This window comes from Fukomys damarensis, unplaced genomic scaffold, assembly GCF_012274545.1.
Source record: "Fukomys damarensis isolate Sample0158 unplaced genomic scaffold, DMR_v1.0_HiC HiC_scaffold_23, whole genome shotgun sequence".
Taxonomy (NCBI): Eukaryota; Metazoa; Chordata; class Mammalia; order Rodentia; family Bathyergidae; genus Fukomys; species Fukomys damarensis.
This window is the reverse complement of record NW_022900935.1, coordinates 10,136,544-10,159,236: the sequence shown is the minus strand read 5'-3', so window position 1 is coordinate 10,159,236 and position 22,693 is coordinate 10,136,544. Positions and strand designations below refer to the sequence as shown.

The following is a 22,693-nucleotide window of genomic DNA, read 5'->3' as shown; positions in this document are numbered from 1 at the left end:
GGGAGATGTATTCATACGTACGTGAATTTATAAAGGTCAAGTCGTAGACTTGAACTCACATACAAGGCACAGTGGACAGTTCCTTCAATTCCAGGTCATCTTGCCTTGGTGCACGGAGCAGCAGCATCCACCATCTGGCTCATGTTTTTTGCCTCTTCCCTAATGTACCTGCTCACCACCTCTTTTCCACGTTTCAGAGGGGACAGATTTGTCCTTATTCCAATAATGACTTTTGCCTATGTTTCTTCCTTTAGCCCAAGGAAACTGTGGTGTCTCGCTGGCGTGCTGATCCCTGGGCCCGGGGCTCCTATTCTTACGTAGCCGCAGGGTCATCTGGAAATGACTATGATCTGATGGCTCAGCCAATCACTCCCGGCCCCTCAATTCCAGGTGCCCCACAGGTAAGAAACTGAAACTGAAAGGCTACATCTAGGTCTCTGGGAAGAAGCCCATGTCCCAGGATCTTGGGGGAAAAAATGCTGTCACTGATGTTTTGATTTTAGTCATTCTGTCCTCAGGCACTTTTCAGATAACCCAACGGATAAATAATACTATTTATATCTGATTTCTCATATTTGGTAAATCTAGGCTGCTACATGCAAAACGGAAGAGTCCAGAGCATATAGAAGTCAGTAACTTTTTTTCCATTTTTCTGCCTTAAAAAAAAATCCATTTTAAATTGTACCTTTGTAGTGTGACTCATATCCCAGGATTACTAGGGGTTTTGGGGTGGGGGTTTTGGGGTGGGGGATACCCAGAAAATAGTCTTGGGTCCTTTTCTAGATTGGGCCAGTCCTTGTTCCAGACAGCAGTAAGGTTTCCTCAGTATCAAAACCCATATCCATGGCCTGCTCTGAACTGAAAGGCAAGAATGTTCCTGAATAAGAGCCAATGCTGTACTCTCTGTGGTTGTGCTCTCTGCCAGTAGGTACTTCATGAGGTAAAGAAAATCCTAGAATCTTGCAGTGTACTGATAAATAACAGCAGATGAAGTTAACAAGCACTACCAAATGAGGCTAGGGTAAAGTTTATACCAGTTCTAGGAAAATGCTGGTAGAGTGATGAACTAGCAACAAGGCAGAGGCTATGAGGCTATAAATAAGCCTTCAAAATTCAACAGAAATTTGGCAGTTCAGACATAAGGCAGGGCTGGGAATTAGCTCAGTACTGCCATCGCCTGCCTCACAAGTACAGAGACCTGAGTTCACACCTTGGTACCAAAAAGAAAACCACAAGAAGGCAGGTGTGGAGTGGTGGCACATACCTGTTATCCCGGCATTCTGGGAGGCTAAAGGAGAATTGCAGGTTGGAGTGCAGCTGGGTGACTTAGACCTTTTCCAAAAAGGCAGCCTAGGGAGGTAGCTCATAGTAGAAACCCAGGTTCAGATCTCTAGAACTAGAACCACCGAAGGAAAATAATAGAAGTATTATTTGCCAGAGCACAGAGGGTTGAGGCAGAAGAATCATGGATTTACCACTGCTATGTAGTGAGGCCGTTTTTGTTTTGTTTTGTTTTGTTTTTAATCCGAAGGTATATTTGCAATCTGTTGTCTTATTTCTCCCTGAAATAGCCAATCCCACGCCTCTTCTTTGCCGGAGAACATACAATCCGGAACTACCCAGCCACAGTCCATGGTGCTCTGCTGAGTGGGCTGCGAGAAGCAGGAAGGATTGCAGACCAGTTCTTGGGAGCCATGTACACTTTGCCTCGCCAGGCCACACCAGGCGTCCCTGCACAGCCATCTCCAAGCATGTGAGATGCAAGGCGGAGTTTGACGACTGCAGTTGTTTGCAAAGCTCTTCTAGCAATACTAGATGGCACTGAGAAGCTCCTGCCCTGGCACCTGGGCTCTCCGTCAGCTGACAGGAACTTGCTTGAATCCTGTTCTTCTTAAAGACTGAGGCAAGAACGTGCTCTAAGATGACATTTCAGTGTCTTGGTGTTTTGTTGTTGTTGTTGTTGTTGTTTTTTAATATTTTGAGAATAAAACTTCATATAAAATTAGTCCTATCTTGTTTCCCCTTTGGGGTTGGAGTTGCGTGTGAGGGATGTTTGAAACTTTGGCAATGATAGTACATATATTTTGTGTTTAAATGAGAAAAATGGTTTGGTCACATCAGAAGATGAGGTTGAGGGGATCCTGTAGCTCAGAGGACTTCCTGGCCACTGGGGCTTGACTTCCCTGCTGGTACTGCAGCAGTGGCCAAGAGTGTATCAGGAGATTTAGGATGATTTTTTTCATTTGGGTCACTGGCAGACCATTCTGTCTTTAGTCTCAGATCCCAACCCTTCCATGGATGGGCACATACTTATGGTAGAAAGATTTGGGAAGTATTGGAAAGGGTCAAGGGCTTAGGTTATTTAGCTGGTGTCACAAACTACCACAATCTAGTGACTTCTGTTCTCTTAGTCTAAAAAGATGGCAGTTTGAAAATGAAAACAATAAATCGGGTCCAAAGGGCTGTTTATTGTGGAGGCTTGCCATTTTTAGCTTCTCATGGCCATCTCTATTGCTGTGTAGCCCTTCCCCTAGTAGTCAAACCTTCTGCTTATTGTCTCCTTAATCATGCCTACAAAGCCCTCTTACAAAGCCCTCTTTGCCTTGCAAGGTAGACATTTTTACAGAAAGAAGCAAACAGTAGTGTTCCTTCCTGGGGCCTCCTAACAGATAAACTATGTCACTGTACAAATGTGTCTGAAGCTTTGGAAACCAGATTGTGTTCACATGAGTCAATTTTCCTGATAGTCTAAATGAGGCCTTATTAAGAGGTAACACCAGTGAGCTGGAAGATGCTGGGGAACTGATGGAGAGGTGAGGACGTGGAATATGCTTGGGCTCTAAGGTATACTCTTGAACCCTGAGGGGTTAATTAGGGCGTCTGATCCAGTGATGGGTGCTTCCAGTTTGTTTGTTTGTTTGTTTGTTTGTTTAATAAATGGCATAGGCAGCTTGAGAGATTGTTTTTTCATGACAAGCTTGAAAAACAGAATGTAGCAATGAAATAGCTAACTAATGATTTTAACTCTAGTTCACTATATAGGACCTAGGCATGTCCTTTTCCAGACCTTTGGCAGGTGGTGCTTTACCTAAAACTGCAATACTCTGGCTGCACCAACAGATAACAGCTGTACACGCAGAGATAACATCAACAAAACTGGCATCTGACTCAGTGAGCGTATGGAAACTAGGGAGCTTTATTGGTTACATATTGTACTGCAGAGCCAACAGAGAGCATTAGAGCCAGAGGATACATGCAGACAGCTTTGACTACACACATGCACCCAAGGAGCCCTGAGCTACTGCTCATGGCTTTGCCCTGGTTTCCAGTGGCAGGTTCTGGCCTTCTTGGTCCTGTGCTTGGAACAGAAATGTATGTAAAAGCCTCCAAGAGGGAAGGGGTAAGGCCAGAGCACCTGCCTGAGCGAGTAGGTATGGACCAACAGGTTTATGCCCCCAGCAGAGGGACCTGCAATGCAATAACAGTTTATTTGAAGGCTATCTTCCTAGCCCTTCCTATCTTTAAAATACAAAAAAATAGACTTTATTCTCTTAAAAATACATTCCGTTCAAAACATGTTCTGAGCTGTGAAGCAGCAGGAAAATAGGGCCCCTTTCCTATGATCTTGATTGAGGCTTTGAGGAGAACCCTGTTCCCCTGGGGTATTCAAAAGAAAATCCCTAAAAGCAGCTATTCCGAAGCAGTCTTGTCAGAGTAGCAACAAAGAAACTCACACCAGCAAAAAGAGCCAGGGACCCAGCCTCAGGGGTCTTGAGTCCCTAGTCCTTTACTGGGAAGTTGTAGCACTTGGCACTGTGACCCACTAAATCTAAAGAACTAAAACTGCCCCAGGACACAAAGTCCAAGAACACTATTCACCCCCACCCCCACCCCCAGCACCCCACAAAAGAGGGATGGTTCATGTGCAAGCTTGCCAGCAGCTGAGACTAGAGTCCTTGGCCCCACACAGATCCCTGCCTTTAACCCACAGTCTCAACTGTTTCATTGCCACAAAGAAGCAAAACCTACTTAGGGCTTGTCTCCACCCCTCAGGCGTCCAGCTGTTTCAGTATCAGACTGGCAAGACACCATGGCAAGTGAAAAAGACCAGTTCCTGGCCTTTAACCATCTCTACCTCCTCCCAACCATGCAGCTATGCAGGGCCAGGTTCCCTTCCCTAGGAGCCTTCCCACAACTGTACGCCTGCCGGTAAGAAGAGGCTCGTCATAAAAGTGGGTTGGCTGGGACAGTGGGACTATTTGGTTTAGACAACTATTCAGTCACCAGGTCTCCCCTCTACTAGGAGGCTTCCTCTAGGACTCCTGATTGTGAGGACTGGATCCAACTGGACACACCTTGGTTGCTTTTCAGAAATGTGCCTTCCAACTTAGGAATCTGAGAGCCAACCTGGAAGCCCAGAGGAACTGAGCCTCTAGCCTTCACTTGCTAATACACATTTTCTGCAATGCTGAGGATACTCAAAAATAAAATGTCTTATAGTGGCCCTATAAAGTGTGCAGATTAAAGAAACAGTATCATGAAATAATTGTTACAATCAAACCCTATTGCACTCAGATTTCAAATTGGCAGCCCCAATAAAAGGGTACCACCACAGCTGTCCCTTATCCACATAGCATTTTGAATATGGGCAGATGTTGGTGCTGCTAAAATGTGGAAAGATCCAGACTTTGGCACCAAGAGATACAGCACCAGAATCCAGGGCTCCAACACCGAAAGACAAAAAATATTGGCGAGATCATTTTAGGCATGGGTCAGCGGTCTGTTTCCATCAGCAGAGAAGAGCCACAGAATTTCCTATGTCCTCTCCCACTCCATTGACCACTCTAGAGGTTAGCTTCCTTTGACTTCTCAGGGCTGCCAACAGGTAAAGGAGAATGGTAGAGAAGCCACAAGTGAGGATTTGGAGCCTTAAGTAAGCAAGTTTCTGGCCAGTGACCCAAGAGAAGCAGCAGGGAGAAATCTTGAAAATAGCATCCTACATTTTGCATCTGTGGTGGGAGATGGAGGGGAAAGGCAAGCCATATAGCAGTGGCAAACCCTTAGGTTAGCAAAACTCCAAAAATTAGAAGTTTGAGCAATATATTCCTGTCTGAAAAGTAGGGTTGATGCTTCCTAAGCCTCAGAACAGCGGTCTGACAGACCAGGGCAGGATGAATGATGCCTGTGCAGAGGCGGGAAACCACTCACAGTCCTCCTGAGGATCAAGTCCGGAGTCTTCCCTCTTCCTAGGAGAGGCACAGGAATCGGAGACTTGTGTTTTAGAAAGCACCCAGCCTAAAAGCCAGGAGATAACATGGGTGGCACTGGGCAAGGCCTCAGACTATGCAGTCCCTTCCCTTCTGAACAGGCCTAAACAGCTTCTCTCCGCTTGCCCTTGTGAAACACAAACATGGAGAAACTATGTGTAAGGCCAACAAAGACAACTGAAGTCAAGAGGTAAAATATTTCCTCAAGCCCCCAGAGACAATAAGAACCAGCCCACAACAGATGGTAAAAACAGGAATCTTGAATTCCAGATTCAGGCCCCTTAAGAGATCATTTCAAAGAGCTCATTTTACAGACAGGGAAACTAAGGTTCCCAGAAGACAGAGACTCACCCAAGTTTCCATGGAAAGGCAGTAATAAAGCCTCAGAAAAAACAGCTTTCTAGACTCCTAGTCTAATGCTCTCGTTGTTGAAAGCAATGGCATCTGCTTCATACAAGTAGCCTTTAAAGGAAACCCCTTGTTTATATCGAGAGGATGCTGTTTAAAAAAAAAAAAAAAAAAGCAGTGCCATGAATGTAGTTTTTAACTTCCCTGTGAAACTGGTATAAGGAAACTAGTGTTTTTTTTGTTATTATTTTTTTTTTTAATGCGGCTTCCTGAAAGATTTGCTGCACTTTGAACTGTATAAACCTGAGGTCCTCAAATGGGCAGATAATCTTTCCTTCAATGAAGTCACTGTAGCGATAGTCGACTTGCAGGCATCAAGGGCCACTTCTATAGGAATGCATCAGTGTGGTAAAGTGCGAAGCCTCCTCCTTGTGGGATGGAGGAGGTGGAACAGGAGAGAAGATTCTCAGTCCATGCCTTTCGTGGAGCTATTGCGTATGGAGTGACTGAAGGGAAATGCTTCTTCCTGTCTGCTTTCCCCTTGCCGGGGCACTTCCTAGAAGGCAGAGTATGCTGGGTCAGGCCCAGCTCAGTCCAGGAATTTTCCCAAAATGGGAACAATGATGTCAGGTGAAGTCTCCCACCACAGGAGAGTGTGCAGTTCTGCCAGCAGCATTACGGAGGAAGGAGATGTAAGAGACTTGCACACTTCCGGTGCGTTTGGAAGGTGAGCAGAGAGCCGGGGTGGGAGAGGGATGGTGTCATTCCAACAGGTATCTGCCCCCAGGAAACTGGTCAGCCGGGGGCCTGGGTCAGACAAGCCTCAACCTACAAGGTAGGGCCATAATCCCTCAGAGGCAGCACAGACCCCTTCTGCTTTCAAAGTGTGAGGAAAAGAACTCCAAGAGAAGGAGGAGTGGAAGCCCCCCAGATGGAGCCAATGGCTGATAATCCTTAGTGGGCACGTGGTCCCTCAGCACAACGAGTGAACTGAACTTGGTGAGGAAACAGAAGTCAAGGCATTAAGGGACAAGAACGGGCTAATCTAAGATACAGAAACAACCCACCAGGGAGCAGAGGAACAATGTGGCTACTGTTGTATGGTGGGAGGTTTCTGTATCTCCCCATTTGGGGCCAAAATGGTCCATGCTACCTTAGGGACAGGGACAAAGAAAGGGGACTCATGCATCAAGGAAGGCCGGGCCTGGGTGACTGTCCAGGTTGTAGTCTGTGATCCCCGCCGGACAACTGGCAAAAATTACCTGAGCCACACCCCAGCTCTCAGTCTCCCAGCCAAGGCCTTGTGTCCAGCTGGTTAACTGGTCTTAGATACTTCTCAGGGCAGGAGGTGGAAAAGCTGAGAAGTAGGAGCAGAGGAGACAGCAGACCTCACCCAGCCGGCTCAGTTTTCCTCCGCACAAGGCCTACTTGGCCGTAATCGTTCCTCAGCCCGAACTCGCACAAGCTCTGGCAGCCCCGGCTTCACAGGCAGTTCAGACTGCTCCAAGGAGTTGTGCAGTCGCCTGGGGACACTGAGTGTGCAGTCTTCACTTTCCTCCTGTGTCAAACAACAAAAGTGAGAAGAGTGAGCTACGTAAGATGGTACTGTGAAAAACAAGACACCCCCACACCTCCCACCACAGAGGGTCGGCCCCTTCCAACATGGCAGAGGCACAGAGACCATAAAAAATCATTGTAAAGATGCTTTTGCCTGCCAGGAACTCTTAAGCTGGTGGAGACAATCACAGACCAGGAGGCTCACAACTGAACAGGAGCCCAGTCCAGGACAGCGTGGAAAGGGAGCATGGGAGTGGTAACCCTAAGCAGCAGCCAACAGTGTGCATGCTTCTGGGGCTAAGAGCCATTTCCTTGGTGGAGGGCAGGGAAAACAGTGAAAAGGCTGGACAGCTGATACTCCTCACCCAGGTACTCCCGAAAAGCACCTGTGCCTTCCCCTGTATATTCTGTGCCTGTCCCTCTGCCTTTAACTCCTCTTAGATACCCAGAGTTTCAGGGGTCTGAGTACCTGTCTTCCCGTCTAATCTAAAATTATGCCTTTTTAATGTTCTCTTTTTGTCTTTCTAAGCAAGTGCAGATTAAAAAAAAACACAATGAAACAGTGAGTTGGCTCTTTCAGGAATTCATCTGGGTGGCCTTGGGAAGGGCACTTTGTGTCTGTGACCCTCAGTTTCTATGTCTGAAAAATGGGGATAACATCTACCCACAGGCTGTTTGAAGGCCTGAATGATGGGGGAGGTGCCCTATCAGTTATGAAGACTTACAGGCTCTTCCAGTTAACCTTGTCTAGCAGTGTTTCTAGCAAGGGGCAAGATGTCATTGTCACAGGCTCCACATCTAAAAGATACTCCCAGGGCTTCTCCTTCAGATAGTATCCTCACATTCTGACCCTGAATAAGACAGATGGTTCTAGATTTAGCCATACTGAACCAGCTCTGGTCTTAGTGGAATGACAGAATGGGCCAGAGAGCTGTCTGGGACAAAAAGAAAGATGAGTATAAAGCCTGTAAAACAGGCCCAGAGTAAGCCCTTGCTGTCCTCCTTTATATGCCAGTAACCTACAAGGACCTGCTCTCACTGAGGCGGCAGAACAAGAACATGTCAGTCCCCTTGTCCCTTCTCTACGACAGAGCTCACAGCTTCCAGCTGGCACACTGAGCTCCATGTCAGCCCCTACATCTTCCAAGTGCTGCTCGTGCCGTGGCAGACCAAGACGTCAGAGGCCAGATTTCCCATCCGCATCACTGTCACGTGAGAGCAAAGTAGAGGAGACAAACTAGAAAAGGGATGTTGGAGTCATGCTGTTCTCTGCCAGACCCACCTGATAGTAGCAGTTCTCTGAGTTACCCAGTTCTCCCAGGCCCAGTTCCCCAAATCCTTGGTCACACAGACCAGAGCAAAGGGAAGAAAGAAAGGAAGAAAGGGACTCACCATGCCTGCGGAATGGTTCCAGGCTGCAGCCATGACCACATCACCTGCCCGACTACGATGGGTGAGCAGCTCAGACACTGTGAGGCTACTTTGGGTCCTTCTGGAGGGAAGCTCGACTGCATCCCCAGAATTTCCTACCCTTCGAGTGCCTGACTCAGAAAGGTAGGATCTGGGCTGTTCGAGTTCTGAGAAGTCTGTGGAAGACCTCTGGATATAAGTGTTGGTAGATTCCATGTTTCTACCTAGTTGAGTTGGGGTGTCTTCGAAAGACTTCAAGTCTCGCTTGGTCTTCCAGGCACTGCGCACAGTAACGTGCCTGGTGTCTGAGGAGCCCCCATCTGAAGGGGTGCTGTGGCTTTTCCACCTGATTGTCTCCGCTGGGGAGCCGTGGCTATTCCTTTCCACAGAATCTGATGGCTTGATTAGAATGCTGCTTCGAGACACCACCATGTCTGGCCTGTTCTTTGAGGACCCATCTCCTAGTCTTTCAGCTTCTGGGAGCTGCACGGTGATGTCATGTTTGTGAATAGAGAGCTCAAAAGGGGAGCTGACATGGTTGCTAACTGGCATGAGCTCTGGGGGCCCGACCTGGATGTTGCTGGTGGACGTGTGCCTTTCCCTAGGGGCCTCACCTGGGCCGACTCTAGGGCTGCTGCTCTCAGAGGGGTAGATAGTAATGCTGCTTGTCACTTTGTTTGGCCCTGGTTTAGAGGTGAGTTTCTGTTTGTCTAACACAGCCTCGGTTCCAGATCCTCCCATGATTTTTTTCACATTCTTATCAATGATAACAGGTTTGATGACACCTCTAGACCGCAAGGCCTCTCTGGGACTGAAGGGCCTCTGGGGTTTTGCCCCAGCACCACCGGCTTCTGGAAGTTCCACAGCATTGCTAGAGGCTCTGACAGGTTTCACAGATTCTCTTTCTATCCCAGCATTTTTATCATTCTCAAATAGGGAGGTTCTATGTTCCCCTCGGGATTTGAACTTTTCTCTAGAGTTGGGTGGTACTTTGGGCTCGGGCTCTGGAGTGATGGTTGTGTTTACTAACTTGGCAGTAACCAGAGATGCCACGTCCAAGTCATCATCTGAGTCAGGCTTCTCTCCACTGCTGGATTTGATGACTCGACACCACAGGGCTTCGTGCTGACTGCTGTCTTCCATCACAACTGCTACAGGCTGCTCAACTTCTTTATTTGGGGATGAAAAGCCCTGAAGGATGTTCTCTTGGCTTCTGGAGCTATAGGGGTACTTTGATAAAATAGGAGCCTTAGAAGTGGGGGAACCAGTATCTGCCTCCAGGCCATTGGCAGCCTTTTTACCCTTAGAGAGTCCTTCTGAGGACGACCTTCGAGATGAGGCCGGAGCTCCAGTGGCCTTAGAGCAGACAGGGTCTGTAGCCTGAGTTACTTGACTTCCACTGCCAGACAACTGACCTCGCTTGCCAAAGTAGGCCTCCGACAAGGTGTCTGAAGCCTTGTCAGCTCTATCCACTGTGTCGCTAGGGACAGATCCCTGAGTGGAGTTACTAAATGTTCGTGTTGTCTTCTCCACTTTTCCCTTCAGTGCACTCTCAGTGGTTGGTTTGGGAGTTCCCCTCCAGACTTTATTGTGCTCCTGGGCAGCTGGTGGGTAGCGGCTAAGCACAGATGGCTGCTCTCTGGCCTTCTTCCCGTCACTCTGACAGGGTCCAGGATCAAATCGGTCTTCAGTTCTCTTTGTCTCCTGAGCCCCACTGTCTGTACCTGCCCCCATGTTGGAAGCTTTGGCTGCCCTCCTGCTGGTGAAAGTGGGAGAGGAAACGTGCCTGTTGCTCACAGAGTAGTTTTCACTGTGGAGAGCGAACTCCCTGTTCCGGAGCCTTTCTCGCTTATGCTGAGGAGACAGTTCCCGGGAGGGGTGCTTAGACACACATGCCTCACCACCATGCCCCCTAAACTTAGTCCTCTCGTGCCTGCCTTTGCTGGACAGGAAACCATCTTCCCCTTCTAGTTCTCCATTTTCTAACTCTTTCTGCTTCTTGATTTGTAGCTTTATGTCTTCCAGCTGGTTGGCTAAGATTTTGTTTTTATTCTGCTCACTCAGGTAATTATCTTGGAGGTCATTGTTTTTGGCCCTCATTTTCTTAAGCTCCTCTTCCAAAGATTCAAAATGTTTGATTTGCGTCTTAAGTTTCTCGATTTCTTGGTTAAGGTCTCTGACTTTGTTGTCCTCCTGATTTCGGTTCTTTTCATTTTCTGATTTGTTTCTTGTTTCGTTCTCCACCTGTTTTAGATAGTCCAGAGCACCCTTCCTTCTTGATTCCTTGGATGGCAGTGTAGAAGAGATGCCATCCTCAATCCGCAGGTCATTCCTTTCCAGAAGATTAGAAGCATTCCTTGAATAATCTCGATTGATTTTCTTGTTCTGCTCCAGTTTTTGAGTGAGCTCTTTAATCAACTTTTCATTTTCTTTCTCCTTTTCATTCAAATATTTTCTCTCACTGACAAAGCTCAGAGTTAATGACTTCAGCTTTTCTAGCTCTGACACTAAATTCTGCTCAGTTTTATCCAGGCGGTCCTCAGAAGATTCCAGTTCTTTCACTTTGACTCTGAGCATTTCCAGCTCAGAGGAAATTTTCTTGGTCAGATTTCTCTCCTCATTCAGACTCAAACAAAGCTGAGTACAGTCATTCTTGCTCCTACTGAAGGCCTCCTCCAGCTTCTCCAACTCAGCCATGCGTTTTTGAAGCCGTTCAATCTCAGACTTCAGCTCCCGGGTAAGGTTTTCCTCCTCCTCAAGTTTCTCCTTCATCAGGTGACACAGATCCTCTGCTTTCTTAATTTCCTCATCTTTACCTTCAATTCTCAGCACCTGCTGGCGCAGCACTTCAATCTCAGCCAACATGCTAGAGTTGCTGCCTTCTGCCTGAATCACCTTGTCCTGGAGATCCAGGAGCTCATCCTCCGCTTTCTGGAGGTTTTTTGTGGCTTCTTCCAGCTCATCAAGACGACGGCTCAGGCTCTGTAATTTAAACCTCAGGTGGCGGCTGGAGGCAGAATCTTTGTAGCTTGCAACTTCAGCCATGTCTACCACCGGCCAACGTGGACTCCTAGAGGCATCCAATTCCACTTGAAGGGATGAGAAACAGTTACCTTTCTCCTTTCATCCACAGCTTTCTCTGACAGCTGGCGACCATTATCAGTCTAGAGAAGGAAAGTAGAAACCATGAGAATCAGCAAACATAAAACTACCCTTTGCATCTCACTTGTAAAAAGAGCCCCCCCATCTGTAAGCCTTGTGCCGAGAACAGCAGAGGCTCAAACTGTCGAATGAATAAGCTTGACTAAACCTATATAAAAACACTGATTCTTTACAGCCAATATTGAGCCGATACCTACTTTCACCACGAGGAAGAATGCTACCAGCAGCAGTGTAACAGAAAGATGCAGGAGTCCCAGTTGTCACAGAAAAGTATAAGAAAATCTTTACCATTTCTATCTACATAATTTGAGGAAAATCATTAAACTTTTCTATAAGCTATCACGTAAACTGAGCCTCAGTTTTAAATGTAAAATGAGGGTAATAAGCCTACACATTGCATCATCTCTGCCCAGTATTGTTCAGAATACATGGAAAGTTCTTGGCAACAAAGCACTAAATCAATCCTTAGATTATTATAAGAAAATGTTGTGTCTTGTGAGCTATTGTGATTTAAAGTTGTAGAAATTAATCTATCCAACTTACTACATAAATGGTGAGCTTTACATTGTACTAAAGCAATCTTTCCATACCTGCTCCTCCCAAAATGTAGCTATATTTTTAAGTGGGGTTCCTGACCAGCCCAATAGGCAGCTTCAACAAAATTTATCATTTGGCATTGGAAATGCTCATTCAGCTTGAAAGAAAGCTTTGTTTCTTCAAAAACCATCTCACTGGGGATAAATACTAGACATCACAGGTCACTCAAAGGAAAAGGAGAAAAGAAGTCTAAGTGGACTTTAGCTTTGTATGTTGTTATGGCTCATATATACATGACCACCCCGCCGAAGCCCCATGCGATCATAGGTGGGGGTTTTTTCAGAGGTGGATGGATCTCGAGTGTGATTACTAAATTGGTCCACTGATTGGTTTGGCATAGTTCTAGGTAGGCTTAAGAATGCTCCACCCTGGGTATGAGTGCTACCAGCCCTAAGGGTGTGTAGCCTGGATAAGATATAAGGGGTAGAAAGAGGGTCACTGATTGTCACTTATTGCTGCTATCTGCCTTCTGCTACCTTCCGCCTGCTAGGTAATAACCCTCGGCCATGCCACCTTGCCTTGCAGCAGATGATTATGGACTGAAATCTCCACAAAGTGTAAGCTACAATAAACCTCCTTCCCCTCTTTAACTTTAGGTGTTGGGTATTTTGTCTCAGCAATAAGAAAAATAACCATGACATACATCATTTTCTCATTTTTTAAAAATGAGACTGGCTTAATATATGTATTTTTAAATGAAGAACAACCTTGTTCTGTGACTGAGTAAAGTACCAGTAAGAACCAAAGTTAACAGGGTTACTGACTAGAAACCATCTGAATATATATAAGCATGGTTGTCAGGAAAGAGATATGGGCTGATGATATAAATCTGTGAGTCAACAAGCAGACATTTTATAAAGCCATGATCTGGCTGAGTATGCCAAGGAACTGAGTGAAGATAAAGAAAACAAGAGGCCAAAAGTTTGAGCCCCCATATGGCCAACATTTTTTCCTGACAGAGATCCAAAGTAATTAGGAAAGAACCAAATCAGTCAGTGAGGTAGATGAAAAATTGGGAGAATATATAGTATCATGAAAGCCCGCAAGGGAAGGGTTAAGGACGTGATCTACTGTGACACATAAAGATGACTGGACGAGATAAGTCACTGAGGCAAAGGTGACACAAGGGTGGCCATCAGCATGTATAATGAAAGCACAAGTTGGGGCCAGGGGTACACAGCCTGTTCTATAAAAGAAAAACCACTATTTCAGGGAAAATCTGACTCCAAAAATAATTTCTTGATAAAGCCAGGGGCAAAAGAAAAAGTGGGACTTGAGACGTCAAAAATTCCAAACTCAAGAGCACATCCACTGGCTGCACCATGTGCCTTGAGCCACCAGGAGGAGCTCATGCCCAGCTCTTGCAAAACAGCAGGGCTTGGAGGTATTGGAAATACCACGGCTCCCTCCCTTCCTCCCTCAGGCTCTGAAGTCTTGCCCTCCCCAATTCTATCTACCACTCACTCTGCTTCTCAGTACATGTTTCTCTCGCCTCATTTTTGCTTATTTTAGCCTTTCCTCTTTCCCCAGCCTATGCTTCCTCATTTTCCCAAAAATGCAGGAGGGGGGACGACCCCCAATGTTTACACATTTTTGTAAGAAAAGAATTTTTTCTCTTATCCCTATTCACATCTCTTGAGTGCCACATATGAAACCTGCCTTTGGCCTTTTGCCTAGCAGCACAGCAAAAACCTTATCAATTTACACAAAGGGTGGAAGGGTGGGGAATGAACCTAGTATAGCTTTAAAATAAGTAGATACAAGGGGACTGGGGATTTAGCTCAGTGGTTCCGCCACCTGCCTCGCAAGCATGAGGTCTGGAGTTTGATCCCCAGTACCAAAAAAAAAAAAAAATAGATACGAAGGATCTGTATTGGCACAGCAGTTATTGGAAGACAGATGCCACAAGCTGCCTACAACAGCTTTAAAACAGGGCACCTTTATAAATATGCTTAAAATCATTAAACTTCGTTACTTCAGATGAACTTTATTATATGTAAATTATATCTCAATAAAGCTTATCAAAACAAAACAGAAACAACCCAGTGGACACTGTCAGTCAGTGCCTGTAGTCCCAGCCACTGGGGAGGCTAGGATGGGAGAATCCATTGTGTGTAGGGGTTTGAGGTCAGCTTTGGCAACACAGCAAGAACCTATCTCAAAAATAAAACAAACCCAACCTCTCTGTCCCCCAAACTGTGGTATTCCCTCACAGCCTTACCTGTAGAAGTTAACACCAGTTGTCTAAACAGATCCCTTCTTCAAAAGGAAGGAACACTAAACTTTAGTATAGCCCCATCTATAATTATTATTCTCAATTAGGGTTGTGAGCCTGACTCCTTTTTTTTTTTCTTCAGATCCCACTTTAGACCTAATTTCCTGGAAGTTTCTGGAGCACCTCCAAGGCCAGATCATGGCCTCTTTCTTGCTTTTAGTATTGACTTCATTTACCATCTGTACTAAAGTTTATTTATCTCCCCAAGTTACTTTCTTATTTAGTACTGGATTCCCAGTACCCAGCAGGGAGCATAGACTTAATACGTGTTTTAAATTTGATGGCTGAATGAGCTGTCTACTTATAAAATGGCAGGTTAGACCTTTTGACACCGACCGTTGTTAACAAAAACGTTAAGAATAATGTCAAACTGCTTATGTATTACAAAGGAGGAAACAGTTGCCAAAGTGGATGTGGACAGCATGGAGTATCAGACCCCGTGCTAATGTTCTCAAGGCCTCACCTGAGCCGGGCACCGCCTGCACATCAATCACAAGACTTTTCTCCTGGCCTGCTGAATAACATCTCCTTACGGCTTGCAGGTCCACGCCATGGAAATGGGACATAAGTACTAAAATCACACTATTCACAGGCTGTCCAGCTATAGTTACTGAACTAAGTATTAGATAAAAAGCACAAAATATTTTTGGATTTTCCTCCAACCCTCAGAATGGGATTCCAGAAACAGGTTTTCAAAGGGGACTCTGTAAATCCCATCAAGTCACTTAGGGGAAAGAGCAGGGGAGGAAGCTGGGCTCCAGGCTTTTTCTTAGCCACGGCAACTGATTTTGGATTCTTATGTATTGGGCTCTTCACTTATACATATTGAAAAAAGAATTCTGTATCTTATATTTAACATTAAACCACCCAGGCCAGGGATTTAGCTCAGTGGCACTGTGCCTGCCTCTCAAGTGCAAGATCCTGAGTTTGATCCCTAGAACAGAACAAAACAAAACAAAAATTAAACCACCCATTTGGCCCAATCCCCCCCCTTTTTTTTTTTTTTGGTACTAGGGATCGAATTCAGGTTCTTGCACTTGCGAGGCAAGTGGCGGAACCACTGAGCTAAATCCCTGGCCCTCAGTCCCCTTATTTTAAAAATGAAGAAATGGGCTGGGGATTTAGCTCAGTGGTTCTGCCTGGCACCTGCCTCACAAGTGCAAGGTCCCCAGTTCGATCTCCAGTACCAAAAATACAGAAATTAATTTAAAAAATAAAAATGGGGCCAGGGATTTAGCTCAGTGGTTTGGTGGCCTGCCTTGCAAGCGCAAGGACCCGAGTTCAATCCCTGGTATAAATCAAACAAACAAACAATAAATAAGAAACAAACTCAGAAATAAATAACATGGTTTCTCCAGTAACTTAGCACAGCCAAAGATTTCAGTCTCCTGGCTTTCTACCCACCATTCCTCCCTTTGTACAAAATCATCTATCTCCCTATAAACTCTTTTAAGTATTTTTATAAAGTGAGGAATTCTGAGCACTACTCTAGACACAGACCAATAACAACAACAGTATAAAAGAACAAATAAGCAGAACTGCAAACAGCACTACTGCATGCAATATATTAAGCACCTCATATACCCGCTTTCTTCGGGAATCCCAAGTCTGGTGTTTACATGTTCTTAAACATAATATTTCCCCGAGAGTTCACATCCATACAATGACAATGTGATAGTCCCTGAGCATGTTCAGTGCCTAGCAGAAGGCAGTGCCCAGAAGTCACAACAAACAGTAGCTATTACTATTAATCTATTCGGTCTGAATATTAACATCTGGAGATGAAGACCCCCAAACTTACCCAGGCTCACAGCTAGTAAGAATATCCTGATGATGAATCCAGCTCTAATTCCAAAGTTCATATACTTTTACAAATGCTATGCTGTTTGGTCAAATCATGATCTCTTTGCCTCAGTTCCTTCCCCTGAATAAAAGAAAATCAACCTAACTGCCTGCCTCTAAGTGCAAGGTCCAGAATTCAATCCCTGGTACCAAAAAAAAAAAAAAAGACAGAAAATCAACCTATCTACTCACAGAAACATTACATGCAATGAAGTCAACAAATGCACTTTGAAAAACCAAAATCAATAAAACGGTTGGACTTGTCTAATTCAGAATAATCATTATAGATGATGCTAAAATTTCACCAGTCAGAATCTCCCTAAGTAACAATTCACTAAGACCATTCTTGCTACCCAAGGTAAAAAAGGAAATGGATTAAAAAAAAAAAGAAAAAAGGATTAGGATGTCACTTACCTCTTGACTTTTTCAGCCTGAGCTAGCCAAAGAAAGAAATGCTTTCTCTGGGCCATCCACAAAGGGAAGGAGTAGACTCAACTTTTCTTAACACCTCCTTCACCCCCTGGCAAAATTCATTATTTAACAAACATTTATGGAACATCATGCACCCCAAATTTTTTCAAATACTAAGGTGAGAAAATTTAGACCTGTCCCTTTCCTTAAAGGAATCAGAAAGATATACCAACTGTAAAACAATGGTAAAGAAGCGTTCCCTAACCGTTTCACATAATAACAGGACATATCCCTCTGTTCTTATACTTCTTTATTTTGTATAGCACATTTTATCAAACACATGAGCACTAGAAGCTCAGAAGAAGGGATTGTATCTGAGTATGCCATCTGGGAAGGAAATTATTTATATTAAAACTTAGAAAACCACAGAGCCCAGCACGGTGGTGCACGTCTGTAATCCCAGCACTTGGAAGGCTGAGGCAGGAAGATTGCTGGGAGTTTGAAACCAGTCTGGGCTACACAGTGAGCTCAAGGCCAGCCCGAACTAGACAGGGAGACCCTGTCTCAAAAAACAAAGAAATGGGGAGAGGCGGGGAGGGGAGGGAGAAAGGGAGAGAGAAAAGAGAAATCACAGAAAAGTAAAGAACAGGAAGGACAGTCCCATCATTTAGTGCCAGCTTCTCCTATACCAGTGACTAGTTCAGTTCCAATTTGCATCAGAAAGATAAAAGTTGCCTCTCCTTTTGGGACTCTTTCTGCCAAAGTTCTAGAATCTGGTTGTAAGTGCCCTACTCGGCATTCTGAAGACTAGCTCTTCTTCCTGTCCTGGCAGATCAGGAAGGTTTGAAATAGAACATAATCAAGTCTGCGCTGCCCCTTTTCCCAACACAGCTGCCATGATTCACTTCCTCTTCCCAAGTCATTCATTTAAAGCAGGGGTCAGCAAAGTTTTTCTTCACAATTTGATGTGTAAGACTACAAGGTTAGTTTAAGAGTAAATACATTAACCCTTGTAAAAGCTAAGGTCCCTGTCTCAATAACTCAACTCTGATAATACAGTCACGCACTGTGTATAAGTAAATGAACTTGGCTATGTTTCGATAAACTTTTTTACAAAATCAGGCAGGAGGCCAGCAAGCCAGAGTTTGCCATCTCCTCATCTGAAAGGAAAACCAGACGCTATCTTTCTGTGGCTCCCTCCTGATCATGTCTACCTCACCCTCACTTCTTAAGTATTTCTATTTCATTGCTGGGCTTCAGTGATGTTTCCCAGAGCCACAAATTCATATTTTAAACACGAAAACCTCAGAATTGGTAGCACAAAAAGCATTCCACTATTCTTCAATATGGAAAGGATCTAGAAGTCATCTGACCCAAGCTCCCACTCAATGCAGAAGTCATCTACCAACTAGGCATTCAACTCTTACTCAAACACTCCTGATTACAGGAAGGACATTCATTTTCCCCCACCCCCAAGACAACTCATTCCATCTTTGGACCACTCTAAGGTAAGATACTCTACTTACTTTTGTTCTTTGCACATTTAACCACCTGATTACTGTGATTTGTTTACTGTCTGACTTTTTACCAGAATGTGAGATCCATGAGGTCCATGTGTGTGTGTTTACAGTTATTTTTACTGCTGTATTCCCCAGCACCTTCAACGGTGTCTGGTATATAAAAGGTATAAAGTAACAGTGTAGGAGAAGGAAGAACAAACAAAAAATGCTTCATTTGGACAACTAAGTAATTCTGCCTTGCTAGCAAGTGAAGAGCAAAAGGAAGGGCAAAATGAAGAGCTGAGAAGGCGTGAAAGGTAGATTTGAAGCCCCTGATATCTCACAACTGCACAGGCTAAAGCTGTAATGTGGGAGGAACACTGAGAATTAATTCCCTTATCTCCCTCCTTTCCCATCTTTCAGAACCTCTCCCATGCCATTCTTACGGTGACCATCTCTTAACACATCATCTGTTCTCTGAAGCCTTTCAGACTTTCCCCGCAGAAATGCACCATGCTGCCGGGTGTGGTGGCTCACACCTATAATCCCAGCACTCGGGAGGCTGAGGCAGGAGAATCACTGTGAGTTCGAGACCAGCCTGGGTTATATAGTGAGTTCCAGGTCAGTCTCAACTACACAGTGAGACCCTGTTTTCAAACCCACCCCCCAAAAAGAAATGCACCACGCTGAACTATCTAGGTGCTTCTATCGCTGTGCCCGCGATATGTGTTTATGTATTTGTCATCCTCTACTGAGCTATGAACGCTAAGCTCTGGAACCAGAGGCTGCGTAAGTTTCCTTTCTCTGTCTTGGGCATGGGACTACAGTGATGGGGCAGTGTAGACGCCTTGGCAATAGTTTTACTGTACTCTGTACAGGACAGCTATATCTAAGAGACTCTTTTCAGATTAGAATGGGCACTACTCAGCCAAATGCTGCAAATGCAAATGTCACAAATATCAGGCCTATACTGTAAATAAGTATCTAATACAATCAGAACTGTGCTTCTCAAAGGCCATTCTGATAGGGTAAATCCACGGTGCTATTATAACAGTCAAGGCAAGAAATGAAATAAAGGACCTGAACCAGGACAACAGCAATGGGTAATAAAGTCCTGGGGGTAGACCTGAAAGATGACCCGGCCTCTCCAGGTCTAATACAAAGCCCAAGATTTCATGAGCTAATCTGGCAGCCACATTACCAGTTTTGTAGGTTCGTTATTGATCTTACTGAATAAACTGTTACATCTAATTAATTTTAATAATCTAAATAGATTATAATAAATATGAATATATATCTAAATATAGATTATAAATATATGCAATCTTTTGCAGGCAGTATGCTGCAAGGATTAAAGATTATTACACTCGCTGGGCATGATGGCACACGCCTGTAATCCCAGCACTCGGGAGGCTGAGGCAGGAGGATCGCTGAGTTCTAGACCAGCCTGGGCTACATAGTGAGTTCCAAGTCAGTCTCAACTACATAGTGAGACCCTGCCTCAAAAAAAAAAAAGAGATTATTACAGACTCTGGAGCCCAACAGCCTAAACTAATTTCCTAGCTGGGTGACCTTGTATAAGTCACTTGATTTCTCTGTTTCCATAACTGTTTTATAGGGCTACAGTAAACATAAACAAGTACTTAGATAAATATCTGGTCCACATTAAATGGCATTAAGCTTTAGCTTAAATTAGTATGTTCTATACTTTCAATCCATTACCTATTCTGTACACTGTCTAGCTTACATTCATTATTTAAAATCCAATAGGTTTGTCTTTTCTCTCTCTTTATCTAGGTTGATGTTGAAATTGCTAAACAAAATATAACCAAGAATAGGCCTCTAGAATGTCACTAAAAACAGCTTTTATAGATAAAGACCTATTTTAAGCTAAGATCTAAAACAAGTGAGAAATCCAGCCAGGGAAATATCTGGGCGATATTGCAACGCAGGAGAGTGAGCAGCAGACTCAAAATCCCTGAGGTATGAGCGTTACTTGTCATATCTTAAACACCCACAGGGAGGCCAATGTGGCTGAGATGGAGCAGTAGCGAAAGAGCAGTAGACGATAAGAGAAAGAACTAACCGGACCCAGATCATTAGGGCCTACCAGCCAGGTATCCATGATACCTTTTTTTTTTGTAATGGTATCGGGGATCGAACTTGGGCCCTTGAGCTTGTGAGGCAGGTGGAGGTACCACTGAGCCAAATCCCCAGCCCCCATAATACCTTTTAACATCTGTTCAAATCAGCTCCAAAGCCAGGTCAACATTTTCTTTGTGTTGTGATCACACAATAAAACATGAAATACCTAATTTTATCATTTAAGTACTTTAAATTTAGTTTTATATATATGACCTTCCTGCCTAAGAAACATTACAAAATGAAATACCCTAATCCATAGACAGATACATAGACATATAGATACAGATTATGTATAGATATAGATTGTATTTCTCTCTGGATAGTATAATTTTGTTTTGCATCTCTTTCTCAATTATTTCTTGGGCTGGGGATTTAGCTCGGTGGTTCCTCTGCCTGCCTCACAAGCGCAAGGTCTCCAGTTTGTTCCCTGGTACCCCCCCAAAAAAATGTATGTGTATACACACATACATACACACACACATATATATATGTAGTGTGTACTAAGTTTATAGTTCAAATAAAACCATGGCAAAGGCTTGTGTGGTGGGGCAATCCTATAATCGGAGCACTCAGGAGGGCTCTGAGGCAGGAGGATCACTGGGACTTCGAGACCAGCCTGGGCTACATAGTGAGTTCCAGGGCAGTCTCAACTACAAAGTGAGACCCTGTCTTAAAAAAAAAAAGTGGCAAAGCTTGAAGAACCAAAAAGAATTATTACCAGTTAGCATAATGTAGTGAGTATAAGCCTCCTTCTAAGATCACTGTGCTCTCATCTTTTGCTCAATAAATCTTTTTAAAAAAATTTTTTTTTTTTTTTTTTTTTTTGGTATCTGGGATGGAACTCAGACCCTTGCGCTTGTGAGGTAGGTGGTGGAACAACTGAGTCAAATCCCCAGCCCTAAATTTTAGTTTCCAATGACACCCTCAACCCTATGTAACTCTGAAGTTAATGCCAGATAAATCAACATCTTTATTAGGAGAATCAGGATTTGACCCTGCCTTTAAATAATGTCTTGAACGCATTACTTTCTTGCCAATCACCACTAGTACCCTAGTACAAGCTGCCTCCACACACAGGGATTACTGCAGAAGCTTCCTAACTGCTGTCCTGGTTCCCACCATGACCCTCCCTTCCTTACCTTCCACAGTCTATGTTCCCATGGCAACCAGAGTAAACCTTCAGAAGCCTGAAAGTCAGATCATGTCACTCCTCTGCTCTAAACGCTCTACTGGTCCCACCTCACTTAGAATAAAATGTACTCCAAAGGTGTTCCCCTAGGTCTCATTACTTTTGTCTCCTACTGCTCTTTCCCTACCGCTCTACTCCAGCCGCTCTGCCTCTGTGGGTCTTTAGTAACACTCATACCTCGGGTATTTTACATCTGCTACTCCTTCTGCCTGGATGCTGTTCTCCCAAATATGTGCCTGGCTGGATTTCTCACTTCTTTTAGGTCTTAGCTTAAAATATCACCTCATCAGAGGCCCTCGCTAGCTGGTCACCTTAAATAAAGCAGCAATTCCTTAGCTTCCCCATCACTCCCTATCAATCAACTTTACCCTGCTTTTTCCAGCTTAGGACATATCAGCTGGACGTCATTTACCTATTTTCCTATTTATATCTATTATTCATTTATTTTCATCTGTTCCTACCCATTAGAATACAATTCCTACAGGCACAGACTTTCTGTGTATAATGTTGTATACTGAGCATTAAGAACTGTACTAGGCATATAGACAGTGGTCAGTTTTTATCACCAGAATAGAGGCCCCATGAACAGAAGATTTTACCTATATAAATAGGTATGTATACGTTTTGTTGATGAAAATGTTTATTTTCCCCCCAAATTTCAGCAAGTAAACTAAAAATTACTAGGCTCCAATAAAAAGAGACCAAATATTAACTGCCATCCATTCAACCAGAATATAATTTAAAAGTAGAAAAATGCTCTAGGAAAAGGAGAACAAGAATATTCAACACATTTGCCTTGATGTTTTCCACTCTCTCAAGAAGCATTCTCTACTATCCCTATTTCCTAAAAGGGATGACAGGAGAGTGAAAGGTCTTTTTAAGGTCCTTTTTCTAAGCCAGGCATAGTGGCGCATGCCTGTAATCTTAGCTGAGGCAGGACAATCATAAGGTCAAGGCCAGCCTGAGCAATTTAGCCAGAGCCTGTTTCAAA

At 44.3% G+C, this 22,693-nt stretch overlaps 2 protein-coding genes across 5 annotated transcripts in view; one reads left to right on the top strand and one right to left on the bottom strand.

Moving 5' to 3' along the window:
* Kdm1a (lysine demethylase 1A) overlaps positions 1 to 1,929 on the top strand; it is a 49,824-nt gene extending 47,895 nt beyond the window's left edge. For 2 of the 3 annotated variants that reach the window (XM_033767715.1, XM_033767714.1), the window contains exons 18-19: positions 255 to 401; positions 1,572 to 1,928. In XM_033767715.1, coding sequence (XP_033623606.1) covers positions 255 to 401; positions 1,572 to 1,757 — 333 coding nt within the window. In that variant the 3' untranslated portion in view covers positions 1,758 to 1,928. Of the gene's footprint in view, positions 1 to 254; positions 402 to 1,571 lie in introns of all 3 variants that reach the window. The other variant, XM_033767713.1, reaches the window with a different exon arrangement.
* Positions 1,930 to 3,023: 1,094 nt separating this feature from the next.
* Luzp1 (leucine zipper protein 1) overlaps positions 3,024 to 22,693 on the bottom strand; it is a 79,342-nt gene continuing 59,672 nt past the window's right edge. Inside the window, exons 2-3 of one of the 2 annotated variants that reach the window (XM_010625992.3) lie at positions 8,565 to 11,746; positions 3,024 to 7,173 (exon numbers count right to left, since the gene is read on the bottom strand). In XM_010625992.3, the coding sequence (XP_010624294.1) occupies positions 7,018 to 7,173; positions 8,565 to 11,627 (3,219 nt within the window). In that variant the 5' untranslated portion in view covers positions 11,628 to 11,746 and the 3' untranslated portion in view covers positions 3,024 to 7,017. Of the gene's footprint in view, positions 7,174 to 8,564; positions 11,748 to 22,693 lie in introns of those variants that run through there. The other variant, XM_010625991.3, reaches the window with a different exon arrangement.